At 37.8% G+C, this 27,156-nt stretch overlaps 3 protein-coding genes across 7 annotated transcripts in view; 2 read left to right on the forward strand and 1 right to left on the reverse strand.

The window, feature by feature from the left end:
* The first annotated feature begins 352 nt into the window (after positions 1-352).
* On the forward strand, positions 353-3,132 carry LOC106089073 (uncharacterized). 2 transcript variants are annotated; one of them, XM_059368209.1, is made up of 5 exons: positions 353-438; positions 518-617; positions 731-1,207; positions 2,727-2,794; positions 2,864-3,132. In XM_059368209.1, the coding sequence occupies exons 2-5, from the start codon at positions 520-522 to the stop codon at positions 3,130-3,132; spliced, it is 912 nt and encodes a 303-aa protein (XP_059224192.1). In that variant the 5' UTR covers positions 353-438; positions 518-519. The 2 variants fall into 2 exon arrangements, with proteins under 2 accessions (XP_059224192.1, XP_013110291.2); XM_013254837.2 differs by lacking the exon at positions 353-438 and having other exon boundaries at positions 501-617.
* LOC106089072 (uncharacterized) lies at positions 3,111-7,881 on the forward strand. Its single transcript, XM_013254836.2, has 5 exons — positions 3,111-4,100; positions 4,199-4,843; positions 4,894-5,282; positions 7,211-7,443; positions 7,517-7,881. Exons 1-5 carry the CDS (start codon positions 3,111-3,113, stop codon positions 7,777-7,779), a joined length of 2,520 nt encoding a protein of 839 aa, XP_013110290.2. The 3' UTR covers positions 7,780-7,881.
* Positions 7,882-8,931: 1,050 nt separating this feature from the next.
* The window catches only part of LOC106089080 (septin-2), a 72,251-nt gene continuing 54,026 nt past the window's right edge, over positions 8,932-27,156 (reverse strand). For 3 of the 4 annotated variants that reach the window (XM_013254844.2, XM_013254843.2, XM_059366806.1), the window contains exons 3-5: positions 17,063-17,421; positions 15,562-15,662; positions 8,932-15,498 (exon numbers count right to left, since the gene is read on the reverse strand). In XM_013254844.2, the coding sequence (XP_013110298.2) occupies positions 14,835-15,498; positions 15,562-15,662; positions 17,063-17,421 (1,124 nt within the window). In that variant the 3' untranslated portion in view covers positions 8,932-14,834. Of the gene's footprint in view, positions 15,499-15,561; positions 15,663-17,062; positions 17,422-25,082; positions 25,631-27,156 lie in introns of those variants that run through there. The other variant, XM_013254845.2, reaches the window with a different exon arrangement.

Below are 27,156 nucleotides of genomic sequence, written 5' to 3' on the forward strand. Positions count from 1 at the left end.
CCACTCGACTCAGACCCAGATACCTGTGGACGCACCCCATCTTAGTCGCAGAGTTCCTGAGTCTTGACACTCAACAGAATCAAGCAGACGAAAGATAGAACAAAATAAACTGCTACAACAACAATGTACCGTCCATTTAATATGCTCTCGTCTTTTGTCTTTCATTACTTGTTATGTACATTTTGGTTTCTTTGTGGCAAATCTTGTTTAAATATTTAAATTTAACGCTTCGTTTTATACTTACGCCGTTGCCATACTTAATTAATAAGCCAATGCTGGCAATGCTAGTCGTCATTTTCTTGCATATGGCATCTACTCAATAACCCCCAAGACCGCTTATAAGACTAACGCCGTTAAGCGAATTGGATTGTTATGAATTGATCAGCTGTTTTTGATTATTCCAAAAGCGCCAATTTGTATTATTTTTGTGGTGGAGCTGTAAGTAATTTTAAAAATAGACATTTTGCTAAATAAACACCGCCAAACTAGATAATAAAGTAAAAAACGACTTACTAAGGTATGGCAGAAAGCACCGGCGGCCCCTCAAGTATACCAAATACAACACCAGCTGCAAGTGGAGGTGCACGGAATATAACAAACTCTTATTTAACGCAATCGTAGGTTTTATTTGTAGCTTCATAATTAAATTCATTGCTAAGTTTTTCCTTCATTTTATATTAATTGCTAAGTTTTTCTTTATTTCTCCCCATTTATTTCTTCTTTACTACAGCTTTCGTGATCAACGTCAAATTGAAAATTTCGTACGCAGTAATAAATTGGTCAAAGTCATAGAAGAAGCAACCCACAATTTCATCACCACTTTCCAGCAATCCAAGCGACCAGAAGATGCTTTAGATGCCATCATTGTTAAATTGACTTTCATATATGGCGATTTCTTTCGCCATCCTTTGGATTTATTACATTTTTGCATTGAAGAACCTGTTGAATTTTATAACGCTGTTAAGTATTGTGCCTTTGGCATCATACGCGATATACTCAAAAATCAGTGCCCCCCGGCAGGAAGTGGAAATGTCTCCGAGTCTAGCTTAAAGTTTATCGATATCGATCAGGTGCATGTTCAAGTGAGATTTTTGGGTTTCCCACTGCAACCGGATTTGTGTTTTGAGCCTTATTTGAATTCATATCGAACGGGATTGTCGCTGGTGATTGGTATTCTATCGGCTTTAACGGAACCAGAGAAGTTTGTGTAAGTTTTTTGTGAGCTTTTATGGAAAAACGGCAGCTAGTAAGAAAACTTAGTAGTCTAAACGAACCGTTATATGCAAAGGGTAAGGGTCCTCCAGCAATTTTGAATTGTGTAAAAAGTGCGTAAATTTTGCATTTAACCTTGCTGAAATGCCCCAGAAGACTTACAGCTCGGGATTGTTAGTGTTGACTTCGCATTTTGATGTCAGTGAGGTCCGATATAGTTAGGAGTTGCTACCAAGATAATAGACCCAGCATCAAAAGCCTATTGTCTGACCCTAATTGCTTGGTATCAACGCACTTCAATGCATACCCTACGTAACGTCTCGAGGGACATGGCTTTGGCAGTGCAGATTAACAGTTCCACGTTTTGGGAGTTGAATGAAGACGACCATACCGAACATCTCTGGACATCTCTATTGCTTCACCTGGTCTATCAAATTACGTATCCTGGCAAGTCGTCATTTCATTGGTATTGGTCGGACCCATAATTTTCTTACTATGACTCATAGTCTATGAGTAGAAGCTCGGCATGGTCAACTCCAATCTGTGTGGTGTTCTTCGTTATCATGAGAAACTCAGCTGGAAGCTACCAGGCGCGTCCACAGGTTTGCGTATAGTAGAATGTCTCCATCAGGAGACAAAGATCCTAGCAGTGCAAAGACATAACTACATGCTGTCTCAGCAATACCTTTTGGGCTGTTATCGCGGAGACCATCCAAATCATCATCCTGTGGATAGATATCCAGAAGCCTTAAGAGGCATATCAAGCGCGTCTAGACAACATTCATGCAGACACGGTAGCAGATGCGGTATAAGTTACCAGATGAAACCTTGTTTACTACATACAAAGCAATTGGCCGGTCAATGATAACGTAAGCAGCGCCGGTGTGGACTCGCCGGTTGAGCGACACGCAGTGGGGTGACTTTCAAATCTGTCAGAATATTGTCTAACATACTGTCTCCTCAGTTCCCATATCTAACACAAGCGAAGTCACAACCACATGGTATCTATGCGGTATCTACTGAACTGCAATCGCAGTGCTGATCACCATCTTGAGGGTAGATCTACAGGATCTCGAGCGAGAAGTTCAACGCTTCACGAGCCGCTGGCCGCATTTCAAGCGGGTCTATGAAGCATTCACACAGGCACGTTTTCAGAAGCCATATACAGGCTCCGTGTGAACATTCCTTGGAGATCCACTGCACGCAATTGCAACAGAGGATTTTAGTCTCCCTCTGCAAGTTCGAGTTCGAGGATATGCAACACCGTCACCTCCTACAGAGCTAGGATTGATGCCAGCGTATTGGATGCAAGTCCCTTTTGTAACCTGGGACAACACGCCACCCGTTTAAGTACCCTGACAATCCTACTTCACTTTAGACTAGATACCTCTGGACGCACCCCAACTTAGTCTCAGAGCACAAAACACTGCTACAACAACAACATTTCTCCTTACCATAAGTTTTTCTTTAGTGTCTCGATTTTGCTAAATAGTAACTGTCCCTTTATCTTCTAGACTTCAATCCGTTTGGTATTGCTCTGCAGGCTGCACCAGTAATAAGGTCAAATCAAATAGCTTGGAGGGTATGTTAAAGAGCCTTTCCCTAATCTACAGAAATGTCTTAAAAACTTATCTCTCTCTCTCTTTCGTAGCACCCTTATGCAAGAATTGCAATCATCCCATGAGTGAATATTCAAAGCTGAGACATACTCAAAATTATTGCCTAATACGCATACTACCTGCAGCGGCAGTGGAAACACCACGCAAACTTAATCAAATCTTTCGTGCTCTAACCATTCGTGTTTTTGATCACGTTCACGATTGCCCCCTACTGCTGGGAAATCGTTACATGATAACAGGCTATTACAACTACACCCACTATTCGCAGGAATTTCAAGCATGGAATTTAACCACAATATAAATAGAGGCTTTTCAGCCTTGCGTGATATATCTGCCACGCAAATGAATGATTTGCTAAATTTTGATAGCCCTCCAGAAACTCCTCTAGATCCTTCACAAATGCAACTCAGCACTAAATCGCTAAATAATGATGATTGTGAGGAGCGTATGCAAGAAACTGCAACCGAATGCAGTCTTTTGCGTTTTAATAATCAACCTTTGCCTTCACAATTGGAATCCCAATTAGACTTCTCCATATTTAATAGACGAACGGATGATGATCATGAGGATGATGACGGTGTTTTGCTACAATCCTGGTCTTTGTCAAATGATAGTGTTGACAAAGAAAACGGGCAGATACAAGACAAACCCAATACCGAAGCTCCCATTATATCCACGCAAGAATTGGAGGATATGCTATTGGATATAAATGATTTTCCGGAAATGTCAGAGGCTAACAAGCCCGCTCCAGAGAAAACTCCTCATACTCCATTAAACTACTCTCAAATCGCCCAAAACATCAGTGATTCCGTTATAATAACCTCACCAGAAATAGAGCAGATCATTTTGGAAGATACCGAATATTTTAATACATGCCATGACAAAACCTTTGTCACTGATCTACAAAATAGTAGTCCTAGAAATGGAAGCAGTGTTTCAGATCCTTTGAAATGTATTGATAAAGGCAATCAATCGCCAGAGTTCTCCTCACAAGAAATTAACATTGACATGTCACGACCACTGGACATCGATTTTAGCACAAAGGCTATTGAAATATCCAGCAAGGCAAAGGATGGCATAGTTCACACAAAAGTTACTTATACCTCAACAAAGAGTATACATTATTATGCCCCTACGGCTATGGACGATGACTTTGAAATGGAGTCTTTGGATGACATGGATTTTAATCAATTAAACGAGCTGGAAAAGGCATTTGCCAACAAAACTGATAATATTACCAGAGCACAGCAAATAAATAAAGAAAGGAAGGTGAGTGTGACTAAGTGAGGAAAGGAGGAGTTGAGAGATTGTACTGTATTAAATTGATATTCAAGCATAAAAAGGTTTAATTTTTTTATTCCCTTTAGTGTGAAACCCAATTGGAATTGAATACTGTCCGTCCAAGTATTACCGAAAAAATTGTAGCATCTTGTCCAGCGCCTCTTCTAAAGCCAATAGCCTCTTCTCCCACCGTAAGCACCCATCCCATGGAATTCCTGGAGATAAACTTTAGCAATTCAACATCAAGTGAAAATAACAAAACCGACCACAGCCAACCTTCTTCTACGCAGAATAATCCAGGCAAAGATTTTAGCTTTTCTCCGTTTTTAAAAATGACACAATACTCGGAAATATCGAAAGATATACTACAATTTTCCCAAGCTTCAATACCAGAAACATATCATCAGGAAAATGTCCAAAAAGATAAAGGAAATAAAATTAACCCACAAGCTAGCAAAAGTCGCTCAGACGGAGACTCCACAATAACTCTGACGTCCAAAGGCAGTAAAACTGATACTTCTTCTTCCTCAATTTTGAGGATAAATAGTTCAACTACAGATGCCACCATGATACCCTCGTCTGTAAAACAACTATACGATGTGATTAAGGAACAGTATTCAGATTTTTCATTTTTATATGCCTTGAGCACTCAGTTATGTCAGGATCGAGTGCCCATGGATTGTTTTATAACACTGAAAATGGGATTGCTTTTAAGTTTGGCCTCGATAGGGGTGAGTAGTTGAAAAAATTTTCAATCCATTTTTAACTTTTCTTTTTCCAGCCAAATCCCCATTTGCCACCCATACACATAATTGCTGTTGGCAATGATACCTATATGGCTAATTATCTAATGACCACTGTGGGACAATTGGCTTCTAGATTTGTGGGTCCCACTGAGGATACCAAACCACCTTCGAGTAATGGCTATCGCAACCACCAATGGATCGAGGCTGATCCTATTCTGTTGGCCCAGGGTGGGGTTTATTATGTAGGTGATTGGTCTCGCTTAAAGCTATTGCGAGCCGATCGTCTTTACAAAGATATTGAATCATCCATGGTAGCTGTGGATAACAGCAATCATCAGTATCCTTTGCAGACGGCTATTTGGGCTCATTGGCGTTCGTTTAAATACAATTCCAAAGATGAGCAAATGTTTAATAAGTTTGTCAAGTAAGTGATACAAATATTTTGTTTGAAAATCAAACAAAAACAATTTTGATCATGAAAATTTCATGTCTTAAGAGAAAATTTCATGGTAGTTTTGTCTTTAGAGAAAATTTCATGGAAATTTTGTCTTTAGAGAAAATTTCCATGAAATTTCTATGAAATTTTCTCTAAAGACATAATTTCTGTGAAATTTTCTCTAAAGACAAAATTTCCATGAAATTTCTATGAAATTTTCTCTAAAGACATAATTTCTGTGAAATTTTCTCTAAAGACAAAATTTCTATGAAATTTTCTCTAAAGACAAAATTTCTATGAAATTTTCTCTAAAGACAAAATTTCCATGAAATTTTCTCTAAAGACAAAATTTCCATGAAATTTTCTCTAAAGAAAAAATTTGCATGAAATTTTCTCTAAAGAAAAAATTTCCATGAAATTTTCTCTAAAGAAAAAATTTCCATGAAATTTTCTCTAAAGAAAAAATTTCCATGAAATTTTCTCTAAAGAAAAAATTTCCATAAAATTTTCTCTAAAGAAAAAATTTCCATGAAATTTTCTCTGAAGACAAAATTTCCATGAAATTTTCTCTAAAGAAAAAATTTCCATGAAATTTTCTCTAAAGAAAAAATTTCCATGAAATTTTCTCTAAAGACAAAATTTTAATGAAATTTTCTCTAAAGAAAAAATTTCCATGAAATTTTCTCTAAAGACAAAATTTCCATGAAATTTTCTCTTAAGACAAAATTTCCATGAAATTTTCTCTAAAGACAAAATTTCCATGAAATTTTCTCTAAAGACAAAATTTCCATGAAATTTTCTCTAAAGACAAAATTTCCATGAAATTTTCTCTAAAGACAAAATTTCCATGAAATTTTCTCTAAAGACAAAATTTCCATGAAATTTTCTCTAAAGACAAAATTTCCATGAAATTTTCTCTAAAGACAAAATTTCTATGAAATTTTCTCTAAAGACAAAATTTCCATGAAATTTTCTCTAAAGACAAAATTTCCATGAAATTTTCTCTAAAGACAAAATTTACATGAAATTTTCTCTAAAGACAAAATTTCCATGAAATTTTCTCTAAAGACAAAATTTCCATGAAATTTTCTCTAAATACAAAATTTCCATAAATTTTTCGCTAAGACAAAATTTCCATGAAATTTTCTCTAAAGACAAAATTTCCATGAAATTTTCTCTAAAGACAAAATTTCCATGAAATTTTCTCTAAAGAAAAAATTTCCATGAAATTTTCTCTAAAGAAAAAATTTCCATGAAATTTTCTCTAAAGACAAAATTTTAATGAAATTTTCTCTAAAGAAAAAATTTCCATGAAATTTTCTCTAAAGAAAAAATTTCCATGAAATTTTCTCTAAAGAAAAAATTTCCATGAAATTTTCTCTAAAGACAAAATTTCCATGAAATTTTCTCTAAAGACAAAATTTCCATGAAATTTTCTCTAAAGACAAAATTTCCATGAAATTTTCTCTAAAGACAAAATTTCCATGAAATTTTCTCTAAAGACAAAATTTCCATGAAATTTTCTCTAAAGACAAAATTTCCATGAAATTTTCTCTAAAGGCAAAATTTCCATGAAATTTTCTCTAAAGACAAAATTTCCATGAAATTTTCTCTAAAGACAAAATTTCCATGAAATTTTCTCTAAAGACAAAATTTCCATGAAATTTTCTCTAAAGACAAAATTTCCATGAAATTTTCTCTAAAGACAAAATTTTCATGAAATTTTCTCTAAAGCCAAATTTCCATGAAATTTTCTCTAAAGACAGAATTTCCATCAAATTTTCTCTTTAGAAATTTCCCAAAAAAAAAAACAAAATTTCAATGAAATTCTTTCTTTAGAAGAAAACTTCTATGACTTATCCAAAGATTTTTTTTTTATAATTTTTCTCCAAATCTTTATCTTTTTCTAAATTCAGAATTTTTGGTATTCCCATATATGTGGCTGAGGATAATCATGAAGCTTTGGTAAACTATACTCTCGATCAAGCATCGATTCACCTCTTTGAATCTACAATAGATCATTTATCCATCAGCACGGAAGATATGAGCAATTTTTTGGTTCATGTTTCACAGCGTCATGTTGACCATACTCCAGAGGCAGCCACATTATTGCAAAAATATTTTGTAGCCTCACGCACAGCAAGACCAGGTGAGTATTAGAAAGGAAAATAAAATTGAATTTTTTTCTTTTGAAATTTTGTTTTTTTTTTTTATTTCGATAGATTGCCTTACAAAACAGGCTCTCATTATATTAAAACAATTTTCCGAATCATTTGCCAAACTCTCACTGCGTCATGAAGTGCTGGTCATTGATGTTGTTTCGGCCATTATTTTATGCGAACATTCCATAGAGCATATTTTCGGAGCAGTTGATACACCGCCACCACATTTTGGGGCTGTGCCTTTTGTAGGAGCTGTGGATGAATATCTGATACAATTTCAACAATGGCTGGATGCATATATAGAAAAATTTAGCAAGGAATAATTAGGGAAAGGTAGGAATTTGATGCCAATATGAACACTTTAAGTAAATATTTCTTCCGGAATATTTTTCTAAATTATCATGAATTTTGTTTATTTGTGTAGCATTAGATCGTTAAAAAATTTGTTAGGTTTTAGGGATATTTTGAATCACTAATTTTTGTTTTCATTATGTTTTTCAAAGACCTTTGTTAAATAGTACTTAATTTGATATTGATATGTTGCATCTAGATTAAAGAATATAACCACATTAAATTAAGTTGTTTTTCTGTTTGATACAATAAGAGAACTGCATTGTGATCAGCAAATAAAAATAATACCTCCCCTGGCCTAGACCCGAATTTATTCATACGGACTTGCGACGGGAGTAAATACTCGATGTTCCATAGTATCTGATCAAGAATCACGCCCAGATACTTGGACTACTAAAAGGGCGGCAGCTCCTCTCAATCCAGGACAAGTCCCTAAAACAGCCACCTTTAGCCAGTTAAACCTGCTCCTATTTCTACACGCGGTGGCCGGCTCATACTTATGGGTCGATTATGGATTGCAACCCAACTTCAGTTGAGTTGCCAACGGGCAAATTTTTATAGAAATTACTATTTCTGTATTGATTTGCTTACATTTTTGATTTCCATTTAGATGAACATATTAAATGATCCATAATCGACACCTTAATCTGTATGTCTATTGCATTTTTTCTCCATTGCAGTCCAACCAACTACTAAGGCGTCAGTTGGTATTAGTCGAATCACGGTTCTGTAGAGCCGATGACTATCCTCAGATTTTGGCCACATCTATGCCTATCATCTATGCGTCTCCTCAGTACGCTCTTGGACGTGGCACTTCCAATTCAATTTTTTATCCAAGATCACACGCAAATATTTGACCTTGTCGGATATCGAAATCAATCTGTCGAGGAAATGTCGCGTCTCAAATTGGCTCACCTCCGTCTTCCTCATAAACAGACATACCTCAGTTTTCTCTGGGTTTACATTCAGACCCCTAGGTATACGCTTGGGTTAGCCCAGTCGTGTGCCATCTCCAAGACCCTCTCGGCCTTTCTGCTCAGCTGATTCAGACTTCTAGCCCTTAGTCAGGATTCCTAGTGGATTGGCATAAATAAAAAAAACACGGTTTTGCAACATTTGCATAATTGAAGTTAATAATTTATTTATTATGAGCGTTTACTTGTTATTCTTCTTCTTGTTGCGGTTGTTGATTTTCAACAAAACCTTAACTTATGGCTAATAAAAAATAAGATGTGTGTTTGTGTTTGTGTGTGTTTTTCTTTTAAATATACATACACTTGATTATTTCGATTAAATCATAAATTAAGTAAATAACAAAACATAAAAAAATAACATTTCACATTTGGAAATGCTAGAAAAAAAGAAAAATTCGTTTAAATAACAAAATTATCAAAATTTTATTTTTAGTAAAACTTTAAATAATAAATAATTCATATGGACTTGTTGTTCGTATATATATATGCATGTATATAAAACCGTATTGATATCATTATAATAAAATATTCAACTTAACACTAATTAATGGTATATAATACAAAAACTTCAAATATATGTGGGTTGTGATAATGGTGATAGTGGTATACATGTCTGGTATACTCATAGTACTCAGGGTGAAAGGGGGGTTTAGTAAAAATTAAATTCACTTTTGTAAATGTTAACTTATTTTAAGGTGAATAAAACAAAGCTAAGGAAGTTAGACAGAAAGGAAGCGAAATAGTGAAATTAGGATAATATTCTCTTGTGTATGATCTATAGTGTGTGTGTATGTGTGGGTATACTGTTTTTTTTTTTTATTTTAAAACTGTTCAACTTTGGTATTTCATTCAAATTATGTATATGTATGTGGTTTTGTTTCCCTTTTTCTTGTTATTATTGCAATGATTGATTATTTTTTGTTTCTTTCTTTTTCATATTGTGTAACGTACACAGAAATTCTATAAAGTTCCTTTATACTATTTTTTTTTTTGCCAACTATTGTTAGTAACATGTAGAGGGTTTTGTATGGATTTTCCCTTTTTTGTTGATTTATTAAATTTGTTGTAAGGATAACTAGTTTCTTTTTGACTGACTTGATTGGTTTCTGTATATATTTTTAAGAGCTTTTATAGTTGTTCATATTTCAAAGGGGCATCGTTTTTAGCTTAATAAATAGCCTATGTTGTGTATGTTTTCAGATGTCTTAGGCATTTAAAATGAAGTTCTTTATCGTCTTGGTTAATTGTTTCAAGGTATGATTGTTTAGTTTTTTTTTTTTTTTGTGGGTATACTTTTCTGTATGTATATTATTCGAAAAAGGATGGTGGGGATGAAGTTTTTTTTGTATAATTTGTTTTGTTATTCTTTAATTTTTTATATTATTTGTTTTTTTATAAATAATTTTTGAATTTGAATTTTTGATTTGGTAATAAAATTGTTTTGTTTTCTTTTAATTTTGCTTTTAAAAATACTCTATTTGTGTTGTTTTAATGTTAATGTGACCCGGAGTGTGATGAAATTGAAAAAAAATTATTGAGAAATACAAAGGGCTAATGTCTGCTAAATTTAAATTCAAGCAGAAGGCAAAGATTTCTTACAAAACTGTTAAAGCCTAAAGGTATGCTATGAAATATGACATTGAGCATAACAGCAAACCAAATGAAGATGTTTTTAGTTTAGGTACCTATAGTAAGTCACGGAATAGCTATCGATAGCTTACAGTAACAAATGATTAGTCGTTACTTACAGGGGAAAATTCTAAATGTATAGAACTTGCCAATAGAAACAAGTAAGACTTTGAACTGCTCGGAGCGGTAACGATATATCTCTGAATTGCAGTCAGTGGTTCAAAACCGGATAAATATATACCGGCACGGGATAGCTGTGTGCACCATACAAGCTTGAACTTTGACGTTCGATCAGTGTAGTGTTCTTTCCTGTCAAGAGAAGCTTAGCTGCGCGTCCACTGACTGCAGTTAATCCTGAACAATGTTGTTGTGAAAGGGTTCCCGGTCAGCGTCTGTGAAAGCTGGATCGTTACATCGCCCTACACGTCAACAGGATTGGTTGGCATATTGCCTGCTATGTTGCAGAGGGCAGAACCGTCATAATACTCCGTGAGGTGATTTCGAGAAGCTGCGTTTAACAAGACTATGTTCCCACCTTCTAGGGATGGAGGTTAGGATGGTTTTCAAATCAGAGAAACCGAGCCACTCCAAGGACTACATTTTTCGTCTTAAAAACCCTGAAGAGACTACTTGACACGTATATAAGATTCTTCACTGCTATGCAGCTGCCCGTCTGTTTGCACTGAGTCTCGATCGGTTGACCCTTTATGATGTGGTGGGCTACATTAAAAGGAATACTGAGAGGTGAGTTTACCTTGGCGGCCTTTTTGACCATAGAAGTGGCTCTTAATATAGAGAGGTTGGAGCTTCTGGTGAACAAGAGAATGTTCTCTTCCCTCCTAATGAATTGTTTGATACGATGGTGAAATACAGGATAATCTATGCACCACTAACGGAGGGCTTGATTAGGGTGATTGTGATTAGAGGAGCTCCGCAAGGAGGGGTTTTATACCATATTTTATGGCTGTTGGTTATAAAGTGGATTCCCAGGCGCTTTGCGGAGGAAAGGGTGAATGACGTTGCCTATGCGCTTGACATCGCCATCATGGTAAGTGGCCGCCTTCTGTTTACCATTTCGAATCTCCTTCAGTGGGCATTGGTAAAGATGTTACGACCGTCCAGACAGTTTTCCCAATGCGCTTGGAATAAAACTCAGAAAGTCTGAGCTGTTATTTTTTTTTCTTGGAAGTTAGCTGGACGAGAACTGTTATAGATGGGGTATAGTAGGCCAAGTACCGAACGGGAGAGGGAACGTCGGGGAAAGTGCCAGGAGGGAATGACTGTGATCTACCTCTGTTACAACTCCATATAAAAGATGGGCGCCCCGGTAGCCGAGTTGGTAGCGTGTTTGGATTACCAGTGCAGGGGTCCTGGGTTCGATTCCCGCCAGAAGCCTTGGTCTGTCGCTTCTGTGGTATCACAAAGGACTTAAAGTTGTCTAAGTGAGTCTGTAAAGGACTGCCACTCTAACCTAACCCAACCTAAGCCGGGGAAAATACATCTGACCCACGGATGATCGAGAGTGTACATGGTACCGCGGCACTACTGATTTCTGAAGTACCTTAATGTTGGGTGAATGGCAACAAAGATCGCTCTTAGACTGATTTGACGAAGAAAAAGTCAGAAGGAGACCCGCGTTTTTACAAACTTGATGGGGTTGGGGGCTTAGGCCGTGGAAGGTACATTAGATGTTTGCGGCGGTGTTTTAAGCTATGCTCAGCTGTGCCCTCCGCAATATGATGCAGAGAGTACATTGTACAGCGGCGGTAATGAACTCTGGAGCAAGCAGGGCTGCATCGAGGGAGGTGCTGAATGTCATGCTCCATCTTTTGCCTTTCCAGTATCATGTAGGGTGTTCGGCAACGAAGATCGTCTTTAGACTGAGGATGATTTGCTGGCGTTGCTATGGTCATTTTTCTGTTCTATTGATGACCGGTGATGTGGCGTGACGGCAGGCTTAATGCAGGGCGATGGATTATGTACCAGGGGAGTCCTACTTTTCCGACGGACTGGACTTGGTTTTCCTGCCACGACCTTATGTATACACTGGTGGGCCTTTGTTGAATTGGGACACCAAGTCAGGAGTCTTCATGGTGTTTCATGTGATTAGGTTGTCATATAGGCTTCTATACGGGTGTATCATCTTTCAAGCGGAGATATTCGCGATCCTGCAGGCACTAGGAATGATGTCAATGTAGCACAGGCTGTCCAATTGGACATTTACGGTATACGTGGAGAGCCAGGCGATGTTGAAGACTCTGACGTCGGACCAAGTGAGGTCGAGAATGGTTACGAGATGGAAACTCCATGGTTTCTTCGCACCAAGGCGTCCTAGCCAGGAGTAGATTGCTGATGCGAATCTGTTAAACCTCCCCTGCGCAAGCTTCTTGGTGGGCTGGACGCTTTCCACTAAAACCACGCGACTGAGGCGTAGGCTGATAATAGAGTGGGCAGGATTCAGTGTATGAATGTTTCACGGAAGAGAATGTCACTTATTCTGCGGCTATAAAAGAATTACTTCGGATTGCTGACACCAATTCTGAATGATAATTGCTATCTAACGTCTTCATGAACAAAGAGGACGGCGGATTTCTGCATTGTCTTTGGAGATAAGGGTTTGCGGCATCTTGACCTCGAACTGCTGTTAGAAGTCCTGACTAGTAATTGCTATACAGGGTTTTTGACGTCGCTCTGAACACAGAGGGAGGCCCCATTCGGCATGGTGACAAGAAATTGAACTGGTCGTCGCTTATTCTGAGCCTGAGGAAGTATTACTTCAAACAGCTAATAGGAGTCCTAACTTGCCATTACGCTACCTGAAGGTTTTGACATCGCAATGGACACAGGGGGACACAGATTAATGCAAGACCTGTATTGACTAAAACGAAAAGATCGTCACTTACTATGGAGCTGAGAAATCATGATCTCAAACTACTAATAGAAGTCTTTAGTGATCATAGCAATGTTGTGTTCACACCGTCGCTTTAAATACCGACTGAGACGGACTTCTGCAAGGCCTGTGATCATAAGAAGGTGTCGAAGACGGTCGAGCCGGAAGTGACTGAAAGGAAGAAGCTCTCACAGATGAGGACTCCCTTATAGTCTGCTTATTTTCCTTTGTTTTGGTCTTATGCGTTGGTTTCACTTTCCCTTCTTCTAATGTTTTATACCGTACTATGGTGAATCTCTATCTGTATTCATTGATTAACAACCGAGGTTGGTAGCCGAGTGCCTGTCATCCTAAGCTGACCTATAGCCAAGCCCGAGTTCTGTACCTTGGAGCTGTATAAATGTTTCATAGGTTTAAAACCATATAAAATTTGACTGAATCTTAAGTGTATATAAATAAATGCAGTGGAGTTGATTTGCTAGGAGGTTTCCCTGATTAAGGTTGAGAAAGTTGATTATGTAGGGCAAACGTCGTTTGCTAACTATAATTTTGCCTCTATCCACCTGGGCAGGACATAAGCATAAAAGAGGTACCATCGTTTCTATATATTTTTTGCATAGCCTACATTTGTAGCTCGATATGCTGGATCATAGGACTTTAGAGCACCTACACCTTTAGAATTTGTCTAAGCCTCCTAGGCGCTGTCATCATAGAATAAGTTTAACGGATGATATTTTTCAGGGAAGAGTTTTCAGATCTTGTAGTGGTGAGAATTGGTTTCATAGTGGAACTCATCAATAGATATTTGAAACAAAATTTCTCGGAAGCAAGTCATTACCGCAAACTTTGCTCTATCTCTCGATAACTACGTTATATAGCTTTCATCGCACCACTTCTCTTGTTTGGTATTTCAAAGGGTACAAAATAGTTCAAACTTAGATTAGCAAGTATTTTATCCTTGCTTAGCTACATATCTTCCTATGTACACTGAATTCAATAACAATTTCTTAGATTTCCATCTACACTCCACGGTAGCACTGCAATACTTGTTTTTGTTTTTTCTGATGTTTCTTTGTCTTAAGTAAAACCACTATTTGTTTTTTAAATATATAAAAATAAGAATAAATCGTTGTTTTGCCGTGAAACTACTAATTGTTGCTGTTCTTGTTCTTGTTTTTGGTGCTTGTTTGGTTGTAATAACTTCTGGTTTTTATTTTTTAATTAATGTTGCTGGTGATGTTCCAAATTCACTGTTAAACCTTTTTGTGCTATTTTCAAAATGTTCTAAGCTTTTGAAAAACTGTTTGACGCCCTTCTGTTGCCATTGTGGATGATTGAATGTTGTAGAAAAAAAAACTTGCCTTGATTTATGGTTTCATCATAAACAAGGGTAAGTAGGATTTTTTTCTCAAAGAAACGAAGTTATGCGATAATTGCCCACACTAGATTGCCTGGTAAATAAACTGCACTTTGGATGCTGATGCTGTGGCTGTTGGTGATGCTGTAGCTGTTGCGTTTGCTGCGATGTCCATTTCTAAACATCTATGACACTGTCATTCTTTTTCATCTCCATGAGATGTGTCTGCTTTAGTTTCTCCTGCATTTGCGTTAGCATATCCTGCATGCGACGTATCTCCTCATCCTTTTGCAGCAGCAGGCGATCTGTTTCCGTGATGGCTGCCTCAAAACCATTGGTCGAGCTTATGGAATCACGCTTCAATTTACCCCGTTCACGCAGAGCATGTTGGGATATTTGTGAAATACACTGTGCACGGAAATTCTCATAGTGCACATCTTGGGTGGTGTCTTTCAAGTCTTGCATATGGGTGGAGATAAGGAATGTACGCAACTTAATGAAATCACTGTGTTCGGGATCTTCTACATTGACCACACCCCAAGGGTATTGGCGGCCACGCACCTTTTTTCCGGCTATATCTAAAATGACATTGCTGCCCACCACCGCAAATGGTATGGAGGCTTTGAGCTCACGATCCTGTTGCTTGAAGTCATCATCCTCATCGGAATCACATTCGGGGAATTGATACAGTTGTATGTGATTATCTTCCAAATCGCGTAGTATGCGTTCCTTAAGATTGCGTACCTCGGTTTTGGTTAGACAATCGGCCTTGCCGATAACCAAGACAATATTGACTTTACGATGCAAACGGCGTAAGAGGTCCAAATCCATTTGGCGTAGGCTGAAAGAATTAAAAGAAGAAAATGAAATTTTTGATTGCTGTGAATTATACCGAAAAACTTACCTGTGACCCCAGGGTGGTACAAAATACAGACAGCAATGAACTCGATTATCCTGAATGTTGCGTCTATTCAAGCCACTTTCATCTGTGAAATATTGACGAAACTGAAAGAGAAAAATTAAAAATGGATAAAAATGCATTCTTCTAAAATTTGGAAAAAAAATCAATTGGAAAGAAATAAAACTTAAAACATCTAAAAGCATGCTAAGTTCGTCCTGACCCTCCACCATGAATCGCATTTGTCAAGTTCTTTGGCCGATATCTCTTTTTAGGCAAACGAAGTATAATGGGTAAGAATTGCTATGCTATTTGAGCTATACCAAGTTATGAACCGATTGGCCCGGCACGGGATAACTGTGAGCACCCCTCAGGCTGGAACATTGAGGTCACAGGTTGCGGATACTGGAATGCTCCATACGGAGTAGCTGCACCTGCAGTCGCGGGCAATCAGAGGTATCGAGCGGAGAGTCTCAGTGAGAGGTCGGGCGACACCGACTCTTGCACAAATACTGAGTGCCTATGATGCTCCATATGACAAGGAGAGTTATTGGCCCCTTTAAATAATCAATGAACACCCTGATCCCGCGGCCATCGGTCCTTTGGACTGCAACGAGCTAACTCACCTACAGGAGCTTTAGCTGTCGGAGACTAAAGTGGAATTCATTTGCAAAATTTCAGCCAAATCGGATCAGAATTGCGCCCTCAAGCCCAAGGCAGCCGGTTGTACGTACCGGATTGACCCGATGAAGTCCTTCATCGGCTAGGGCTGTCGTCTCAGGGTACAACACACTGCTACGACAATAACAACAACAGAATTGCGCCCTATAGTGGCTCAAGAAGTAAATTCGGGAGATAAATTAATATGGGAGCTTTATCAGGTTATGAACCGATTCAGACCATAATTGGTGAAAGGCAATAGGAGTAGTTGTTGTCCAAATTTCACCAGGAATCGAGAAGGGGCAATTTCTCACATATCAATGAGTGATTACCGATTCAAGTTTTAACTCAATGATAACCTTCTTTTATATCCGAGTCCGAACGGCGTCCCGCATTGCGACACTTCTTTGGGAAACTTTTTTTAAATAACCACGTATGGCATTGTACCTCGAAAATGTCGCCAACATTAAGGGGGGATAAACACCGCTTTGTTCGATGTTCTCGCCAGTGGCACGAATTCGATATCCGCATTCAGGGCGAAGTGTCCCCACCCTAAAAAGATATAAGAGAGTTAAAGAAGGCACCTCGGAGCGGGCCCGGTTCGGCTAGTAATATATAAACTACAATTCCTTAAGAAACTACAACTCCTCTAAGACTAGACTTTGGCTAAATTTTTCATAAAAATTCCAGCTCAAGGAAATTTGCAATAAAATTATATTTCGAGAAAACTTAACATTAAAAATTATGTTCGCTAAATTTTTTATGATAGTCCTTATTTTCCTTTAAATATTTTACAAAAAAATATTTTCCTCTCTCTACCATCCCCTCACCCTCCTCTTTCTCTTACCTGTTCATCTATGTACGCCGTGCACACTCTCCAGCTATCCTCACAATTGATCGAATCTCCAAAGCCTGGAGTGTCCACCACTGTTAATCGTAGTCGTACTCCACGCTCTTCAATATCCATGGTCTTCTTCTCAATACGAGTGGTTTTCTCAATTCTCTCTTCCACGGGTGGCATAACACGATTCTTGTACATATCACCCAGAAAAAGGCTATTGATTAGGGTCGATTTGCCCAAACCCGATTCACCCACCACCATGAGGGTGAATTCAAAGCCACGTTTAACCGATTTCCTATGAACTTGTTCGGGCAGCGTTGCAAAACCTATATAATCACGATCCTTGTCGAAAGATGGTGTTTTAGCTGTAAAGAGAAAAAATGAGATGACGATTAGAAAAACCTCGAAATCTTCATTGTATATTTTATAGGCAAAATTAAATGTCCAACCTATACCATATTTCTTAAAAATTCTATGTGGTAGAAAAAGGAGTTCAAGAATCAGCCGCCCTACCCACTGACAAAAACCCCCTGAACCTTCAAGTACACCGATCGGAATAGTAACAGACTCAAATGCAAGATTTTTATGAGCAGAATGGAAATCTGACACCAAATCTCTAGGTTGGTCTTATTAACGCGAAATTTTATTTTTATCCTTATAAAAAAGCCAAAACAATTTTTTTTATTAAATTTGGGGCCAAACAACCAGGGGGAGCGCCCCACCCTAATATCCCTCCAAACGGATATGTTGACCGACAAGCACAGTATGGGCATGAAATGAAAGGTATTTGGGAGATGAGTACAAAACTGGTATACAAAATCGATGCGATGTAAATGCTCTTCAAATGGGCCTTCAAATCCCTAGAAGTGATTGTGGCACAATCGGGATAACAAAGGTTTCCAATAAAAGGTATCTACGAGTAATGGTCATTACTTTTTTGAAACGAAAATAAAAATGATAAAATAACAATTTTATTAAAATTTTACCATTTTTACCATCAGTATTGAGGAAATGTCCTACTGAATGAAATCACCAAGTTTTTTATACCCTCCACCATAAGATGGGGGGTATACTAATTTCGTCATTCTGTTTGTAACTACTCGAAATATTCGTCTGAGACCCCATAAAGTATATATATTCTTGGTCGTCGCGACATTTTATGTCGATCTAGCCATGTCCGTCCGTCCGTCCGTCCGTCTGTCTGTCGAAAGCACGCTAACTTCCGAAGGAGTAAAGCAAGCCGCTTGAAATTTTGCACAAATACTTCTTATTAGTGTAGGTCGGTTGGTATTGTAAATGGGCCATATCGGTCCATGTTTTGATATAGCTGCCATATAAACCGATCTAGGGTCTTGACTTCTTGAGCCTCTAGAGTGCGCAATTCTTATCCGATTGGAATGAAATTTTGCACGACGTGTTTTGTTATGATATCCAACAACTGTGCCAAGTATGGTTCAAATCGGTCCATAGCCTGATATAGCTGCCATATAAACCAATCTTGGGTCTTGACTTCTTGAGCCTCTAGAGGGCGCAATTCTTATCCGATTGGAATGAAATTTTGCACGACGTGTTTTGTTATGATATCCAACAACTGTGCCAAGTATGGTTCAAATCGGTCCATAGCCTGATATAGCTGCCATATAAACCAATCTTGGGTCTTGACTTCTTGAGCCTCTAGAGGGCGCAATTCTTATCCGATTGGAATGGAATTTCGCACGACGTGTTTTGTTATGATATCCAACAACTGTGCCAAGTATAGTTTAAATCGGTTCATAACCTGATATAGCTGCCATATAAACCGATCTTGGGTCTTGACTTCTTGAGCCTCTAGAGGGCACAGTTCTTATTCGATTTTAATGAGTTTTTGCACGAAGTATTTCGTCATGATATCCAACAACTGTGCCAAGTATGGTTGAAATCGGTCCATAACCTGATATAGCTGTCATATAAACAGATCTGGGGATTTGACTTCTTGAGTTTCTAGAGGGCGCAATTCCTATCCGATTTGGCTGCAATTTTGCATGATGTATTTTATTTTTACTTTCAACAACTGTGTCAAATAAGGTTCAATACGGTTCATAACCTGATATAGCTGCCATATAAACCGATCTGGGATCTTGACTTCTTGACCCCTAGAGGTCGCAATTATTATCCGATATGCCTGAAATTTTGTACGACGGATCCTCTCATGACAATCAACAAACGTGTTTATTATGGTCTGAATCGGTCTATAGCCCGATACAAATCCCATATAAATCGTTCTCTCTATTTTACTTCGTGAGCCCCAATGGGCGCAATTCTTATACGAATTGGCTGAAATTTTACACAGGTCTCCAACATATAATTTAATTGTGGTCCGAACCGGACCATATCTTGATATCGTTTTAATAGCAGAGCAACTCTTTTCTTATATCCTTTTTAGCCTAAGAAGAGATGCCGGGAAAACAACTCGACAAATGCGATCCATGGTGGAGGGTATACAAGATCCGGCCCGGCCGAACTTAGCACGCTTTTACTTGTTTGCTTTAAAATCTATTATCTAGAAAAAGCAATCGGCAAAAAATATCACGAAAAGCGAATATATAGTACCAGCCTATAAAGTACTTAATTTGCCGTGAACCTTCCATTAAGGAGCAGGGGACACTTCTCTCATATCAATGAGTGCAGTCCGGTTATAGTTAAATCTTATTGATAAGGATTGCAAATTTGTCCATTAACATTCCATTAAGGAACAGGGGATACTTCTCTCATCTCAATGAGTGCAGTTCGCTTAAAATTAAGGCTCAATGATAAGGGGCCTTTATAGCGACACCTCTTTAGGGAGAAATTTTTTACTTGGGATATTACCTTACATTGTCGCCAGCGATAGGAGAGGATAACCACCGCTGAAAATTTTTTCTTATGTTTCCTCCAGTATTCGAACTCAGGCGTCACAGGTGAACATGCTAACCTCTGCGCTACGGTGGGTTCCAGTGTACGCATATGATATCGAAATTTGGGGTAAAAAAACGCAAATTGAATGTAGGTCGGCGGCGACTACCTGAGACTTTTGGAAAAGAGTTTGAATCTGGACAACACCACCCTCCGAAACTCCATAATAGGAGATTTAGACCGATTACGTCAAAATGTGTCTCAAAATGAAAGCCCTTTAAAAATAGAGTAGAAATCAAATATAAATTTGACTATGAACATTCCATTAAGGAATAGGGGCCTCCATAGAGTATAAATCAGACATCCAAATTTAGGTCCAAAAGTCTGGACAGTCAACCCACCTCAAAAAATCCAGCAATGTGGCAATATGGAGCTCAAATGAAAAATCTTTAACCTTAAGAAAAATTTTAAATGTAGACCTTTAGAAACCTTTTAACCTTAGACCTTAAAAAAATTAAATTTTTTTGAAATTATTGAAATACCAAATTTTGATAAACGCTTTCAAACACCAAATTTTACAAAGACACAAATTTTCGTTAAAAATAAAATTAAGTCAAAATTGCCATTAAAAAATGTTGGTTAAAATTTTTCTTGGACATTCCAATTTTGAAACATTTTTTATGAAAATACAACTTTGCTTTCTTCATAAAAATTTTAATAAAAAAAATTATATAAAAAAAAAATTATATAAAAAAAAATTATATAAAAAAAAATTATGTAAAAAACAAATATATTAAAATTAAATTGTTGCGCTGTTTGTTAGTTTGTTTTTCTGTCCCATATATACTCAAAAACGGCAGAACCGATTTTTATGAAATTTTCACATTTGGGCCCCAGTTAAAAAAAGGTTACTACATTTTTTTATATCCGAAGGGGGGGCGGACCCTCCCCCTAACACACATTTCCAAAAACGCCAGATCTCGGATATGGGTGCACCGATTTAAGCGAAATTTTGTATGCCACCTTACGATACCCCAAAAATACGAAATTGGTATAAAATTTTGGGGTCAAATAACTTGGAGGGACGCCCAATCTCAAAACCCACTCGAACGGATATGCATCCGATTGGGACAATATGGCTATCAAATGAAAGATATTTAAGAGTAGAGTACGAACTTGGCATAAAAATGTCACACTAAGTGCCGTGGGGGTACCCCATCCCCAAAAACACCGCCCAACAGGACACTCTTATCCCTTTGGGCAATATGGGTATCAAATGAAAGGTATTTACAAGTATAATACATATCTGACATTAAAAATGTGTTCCTTGGAGTCTGAGGGACCTCCCTAACTCCCCAAAACCCCCCACACGGACAAGTTTACCGATTGGAACAATATGGGTATCAAACGAAAGGTATTTAAGAGTAGAGTATGAACTTGGTATACAACTTTCGCCCAAAGAGTTTGTGGATGTCCTCCACCCCCAAAAAACACCCCAACAGGACTATTTCACTGCTTTAGGCAAGTAGAGTACAAATCTGACATAAACATTTTTTCTTTGGTGTCTGAGGGGTCTCCCCACCACCAAAACCCCCCGCAGGGCATATTTACCATTTGGTACAATATGGATATCAAATAAAATATATTTTAAAGTAGAGTACAAATCTGATATAAAAATTTGTTTTGGTATCTGAGGAGGCTCCCCACCCCACCAAAATACCCCAACAGGGCTTATATACCAATTGGGACAGTATGGATATCAAATGAAAGGTGTTTGGAAGTTGAGTACACATCTGTTATAAGAATTTGGTCAAAGGTGTCTGCGGGGCCTCCCCAACTCCAAAACCTCTTAAACGGGCATAAATGTTCAACGTCACAAAATGGGTATCAAATGAAAATCTTTGGGAGTTGACTACGAATCTGGTATACATATTTGGGATAGAGTCTGGGACCTGCCCAGCCACTAACTACCCTTCAATAGGACGTGTAGTTCGATCGGTATAATATGTGGATTTAAAGAAAGGTCTATGTCAGTAGAGTTCGAATCTTATATTGATATAAAGATTTAAGAATCTGGGTCACGTCCAGCCGTTCAGCAGAACTTTTATATCGCGACAATAAAGGACTTAAATAAATTGTATTTTGGGTCTTATCGTCGGGGGGAGCGACCCTCTCCTCCCGATAAAAGCTACAACAAACTCTCATGTAGGACGGCCGAGAATATATTGTACTCAAATGAAAGGATGTGTCAGAGGGCAATCCAACTCCCCCTATCCTACCCAAAAAAAAAAAGAATTACAAATAATATTGGGTTGCCCAAAAAGTAATTGCGGATTTTTTAAAAGAAAGTAAATGCATTTTTAATAAAACTTAGAATGAACTTTAATCAAATATACTATTTTACACTTTTTTTCTAAAGCAAGCTAAAGTAACAGCTGATAACTGACAGAAGAAAGAATGCAATTACAGAGTCACAAGCTGTGAAAAAATTTGTCAACGCCGACTATATGAAAAATCCGCAATTACTTTTTGGGCAACCCTATGTGATGGCCGATCAGAATAGAATAGGACAGCAATAAAAGGTCTTTGGTAGTAGAGTACACTTTTCACCCCGAAATTGGGACAGACAAAGGAGGACCTACGGTTCTTTAAAAATGTGGTGTCCCAAGTGGTAGCCAAAACAACAAAGAAAAATTATTAGTGCAAATCTGAACGAGACCAGTTGCCCTGAATATCTTGATAGCCACCTTCAAAATGCTTGACATTACGGGACTCAACTAAAATCGTGTTCTTGCACGATGCTGATAATATTATCAGGGTCCGCCCCCTAAACTCTTCCTTTCAAATCGGCCATGTCTGCCTGCTATGGCAAAAAATAAAAGGTATTTCATAGTAGAAAACGAATTAGATATCCAATTTAAGGCCAAGTGTTTGGGGGCCCCTTAAACCAATGGCAATTGGGGCTCAAATAAAAGAAATTTGAGTGTAGAGCAGGATTCTGATATATTCAAACTGGACTTATTTGTGGACTATTGCAAAGAGGCGCTCAAATATGGTTTTTGGGAGTAGGTTATGAATCTGATATCCACTTACGGGGCAAACCAAAACCAAGAGAATGAAGTAGACCTAACATCCAAACTTTAATGGGCGGACCCTACATTCCGCTCAAACTGGACATATTTGTGGAATATGGCAAAGAGGGGCTCAAATATGGTTTTTGGCAGTAGGTTATGAATCTGATACCCACTTACGAGGCAAACCAAGAGAATGAAGTAGACATCCAAACTTTAATAGGCGGACCCTCCCCTTACCCAATTTTCAAAAACGCCAGATCACGGAGATGGGTGGGGCGATTTAAGCGAAATTTCGTTTAATTATATTGTAATAACTCAAAAACTGAAATTTGGTATCCTTATTTAAGGTAGATATTTAGGGGGGCCGCCCCACCTGCAAAGCCCGCCATATGGAAATATAAACCAATAATGATAATATGGTGTTTCAGACAATCACGAATCTGGTATATGGGGGTCCACCTACCCCCAAAAATACCCCCATACTGGATATATTTACCGACCATAGCAATATAAGGTTCAATTGAAAGGTATCGGGGAGTAGAGCACCAATATGATATCTACAATTGGGGAAAATATCTGAAAGGCCGTACCAGCACCACTGTGCCAGTATACGGCACAGATAAAATAAGAGAGTGAAAGAAGGCGCAGCGGTGCGGGCCCTGCCCAGCTAGTTTTTTTATAAAAAATATAAATCGACTTTTTCCTAAAAACGGGTTTCAAAATATGGTTAAAATTAGGGGGGTGCAAAAGAAGAAAAAATTTTCCCAGTTTTCCCATCTTTAGATCTAACTCTCTTATTTTTGACAAATAAACGGTTTCAATTTCAATGGTCATTTAGCAAAATAAAATGTTTACTTCACTTTATATTAAATTTAAATTTGGTAAAATTTTCTACTGAAACAAAATTTTCCAATTTATCTGTGAAATCCAAATCTACACAATTTTTTTTTAAATCAACTTTTAGCAAAATTTTGAAAAAAAAACAAATTTGAGTCAAATTTCTTAAAAATCAAATTTTGAAATTTTCCTTCCTTTTCTACGAAATTTTCAATAAAATCAAATTATAAATAAACTTTTCTTGAAATTTTCTCTAAAACTGAACATTCCACGAATCCATTTGTAACTCAATGTTACTCTCATTATTTGCTGTTTTTGAAAAATCCTCTTATAATTACCTTTCCCTTGAAGTCATGTTTTTTATTATTTAGCCAACATTACTTTCCACTAATTACCCGTTTAAATAACGACCACCTCACATCAAACCCAGCTTGTAAGCCTCACAAAGACTTTTTATGAACAAAGTAAAAGTACCTAAATCCATTTGTATTCCCGGTTAATTTAAAGGGACCAATGCGAAATAAAAAGGGGGAAAATAGCATTTAAGAGTTAAGAAACGATAAATAAACGGATATACAAACAGATGGATGGATGGAAGAATAAATGTGTGTATGAATCTCGACATGCACCATGCATGGCATGGTACATTTATGGTATGAGAAGGCACATGCCATAAAATCCTATTCCGCACGAACTCCATGGTGGTGGTGATGTGGATGATGCTGGCGCGTGCTGCAGCAAACATATGCGACACACCCCTTGCCGTAGAGATGTGCAGAGTGCAACAATAAAAGGAATAGCTGCAGCAGCATTATCATCGTTATCCATCATAGTCATCCATTGCCAACACGTAGAAGAAAGACTAGCAGGCAGGCCACATAAAACACCCAGAGCCAAAACAAAAGGGTCTATGAAAAACAATACCCTGACCCAGGTTCCTGACATCTTCATCCTGGTTAGGAAAAAAAAAAAACAAAACTCACACCTTCATAGACGTATGAGTTCTTTCTCTCCAGAATTCCACAATAAACGCATAATTATGACATGGAGCCACTTTCAGGTGACATCAACACGGAAGTACTCTTTTGCAAAAAGGGCTCCTACACACTTCAAACAGATACTCAAGAGTTCTTGTGTCGCACTTCCTTGTGGTCTGGTCTACTAAAATGGGTTGGATCACAGAACAGCAGGCAAAAAATGCAAAGGAATGAAGCCCAGGCAATAAAAAAAAAATACCAACTTACACATTATGAAGGAGTTGTTTTTTTCCCCTTTTTGTACGTTTACTGGCTGGTTTATTGTCCTTTTGATGGTTGCTTTCGTTTGATGTGTGTGTGTGAGTGTATTAATTAAAGTCCTGTAGAAATTTGTATGTCCTGTGTGTACCCGAAAATATGTTTAACACAGTTTTTGGCGTATTTCTTAACTTATCCCCGAGTTTGATAAAATGAAATGAACACTTTGTGTAGTTTTCGTTTTTAATTTTATATAAGTTGCTCGTCCTTTTTTTGCACCAGGCAAATGTTATCACTTCAGGCTTTCCAGGGCCCTAAAATTTTCTTTTTTTATTATATGAGGTGATGGTGGTGGTTCTTGTTTTTCTTTGCAGCTCTTTAGCTCCTTTTTTAGTAGTAGTATAAAATTCAGTTGGAGAATTTCTTAGTTGCAGATTTCACTTAATTTGGTTTTTTGTTTTATTTTTTCACAAAATTTTGTTATCCTTTTGCTCTTGGGAGTTTTTTGTTTTCTAAAAAATTTCCCCTGACATTTTCACTCCAACAGCAGCAGCACTAGACAACACTATTTTCTTTAGCGGAAAAATTGTATTGTTGATAACAAAACGTATAACATAATTTGTATGTTGTCATTCCAATACAAGTGTTGCGCTGCGCATGTCCTTTTACTTGATGGACCTGTGTGGGGAGGAAAAGCGTAAGTTGCAATAAGAGAAAATTTTCATATTCTCTTAGCAAATGGAGGGGGTGTACCAAGAGTTTTGAAACAAAAATTGGAATAGAAATGAAAATTGGCTTTCCTAAAAGAGCTCAAGGAGGCCACTGTAGCGCAGAGGTTAGCATGTCCGCCTATGAAACGCCTGGGTTGGAATCCTGGTGAGAACATCAGAAAAAATTTTCAGCGGTGGTTTTCCCCTCCTAATGCTGGCGACATTTGTGAGGTCTGCGACTCGCCGTTCGGACTCGGCTATAAAAAAGAGGCCCCTTATCGTTGAGCTTAAACTTGAATCGGACTGCACTCATTGATATGTGAGTAGTTTGCCCCTGTTCCTTAGTGGAATGTCCATGGCCAAAATTTGCAATTTGCAAAAGAGTTCAATGTTGTGAATTTAATTTTTCCAGAAAAGTTTATGTTTGAGGAAAATTTGTAGAAAAATAATATTTACTAAAAATATACACACATGAACAATTTGATTATGATTTCATAAAAAATTAATTTCGTAACCGTTTTTCTCAAAATGATTTTTATACCCTCCACCATAAGATGGGGGGTATACTAATTTCGTCATTCTGATTGTAACTACTCGAAATATTCGTCTGAGACCCCACAAAGTATATATATTCTTGATCGTCGTGAAATTTTATGTCGATCTAGCCATGTCCGTCCGTCTGTCCATCCGTCCGTCTGTCTGTCGAAAGCACGCTAACATCCGAAGGAGTAAAGCTAGCCGCTTGAAATTTTGCACAAATACTTTTTATTAGTGTAGGTCGGTTGGTATTGTAAATGGGCCATATCGGTCCATGTTTTGATATAGCTGCCATATAAACCGATCTTGGGTCTTGACTTCTTGAGCCTCTAGAGTGCGCAATTCTTATCCAATTAGAATTAGAATTTTGCACGACGTCTTTTGTTATGATATCCAACAACTGTGCCAAGTGTGGTTCATATCGGTCCATAGCCTGATATAGCTGTCATATAAACCGATCTGGGGTCTTGACTTCTTGAGCCTCTAGAGTGCGCAATTCTTATCCGATTGGAATGAAATTTTGCACGACGTCTTTTGTTATGATATCTAACAACTGTGCCAAGTATGTTTCAAATCGGTCCATAACCTGATATAGCTGCCATATAAACCGATCTGGGGTCTTGACTTCTTGAGCCTCTAGAGTGCGCAATTCTTATCCGATTGGAATGAAATTTTGCACGACGTGTTTCGTTATTATATCCAACAACTGTGCCAAGTATGGTTCAAATCGGTCCATAACCTGATATAGCTGCCATATAAACCGATCTTGGGTCTTGACTTCTTGAGCCTCTAGAGGGCGCAATTATTATCCGATTTGCCTTAAATTTTGTACGACG

This window comes from Stomoxys calcitrans, chromosome 4, assembly GCF_963082655.1.
Source record: "Stomoxys calcitrans chromosome 4, idStoCalc2.1, whole genome shotgun sequence".
Lineage (NCBI taxonomy): Eukaryota > Metazoa > Arthropoda > Insecta > Diptera > Muscidae > Stomoxys > Stomoxys calcitrans.

What these genes read in the sequence shown, in the direction of transcription:
- LOC106089073 (XM_059368209.1), top strand. Translation starts at nt 520, where the DNA reads ATGGCAGAAAGCACCGGCGGCCCCTCAAGTATACCAAATACAACACCA. An exon ending in ACGGAACCAGAGAAGTTTGT is followed by an intron (nt 1,208 to 2,726) that starts GTAAGTTTTTTG and finishes TTTATCTTCTAG; the next exon opens with ACTTCAATCCGTTTGGTATT. An exon ending in CAAATCAAATAGCTTGGAGG is followed by an intron (nt 2,795 to 2,863) that starts GTATGTTAAAGA and finishes TCTCTTTCGTAG; the next exon opens with CACCCTTATGCAAGAATTGC.
- LOC106089072 (XM_013254836.2), top strand. Translation starts at nt 3,111, where the DNA reads ATGGAATTTAACCACAATATAAATAGAGGCTTTTCAGCCTTGCGTGAT. An exon ending in AAATAAATAAAGAAAGGAAG is followed by an intron (nt 4,101 to 4,198) that starts GTGAGTGTGACT and finishes TATTCCCTTTAG; the next exon opens with TGTGAAACCCAATTGGAATT. An exon ending in TAAGTTTGGCCTCGATAGGG is followed by an intron (nt 4,844 to 4,893) that starts GTGAGTAGTTGA and finishes TTCTTTTTCCAG; the next exon opens with CCAAATCCCCATTTGCCACC.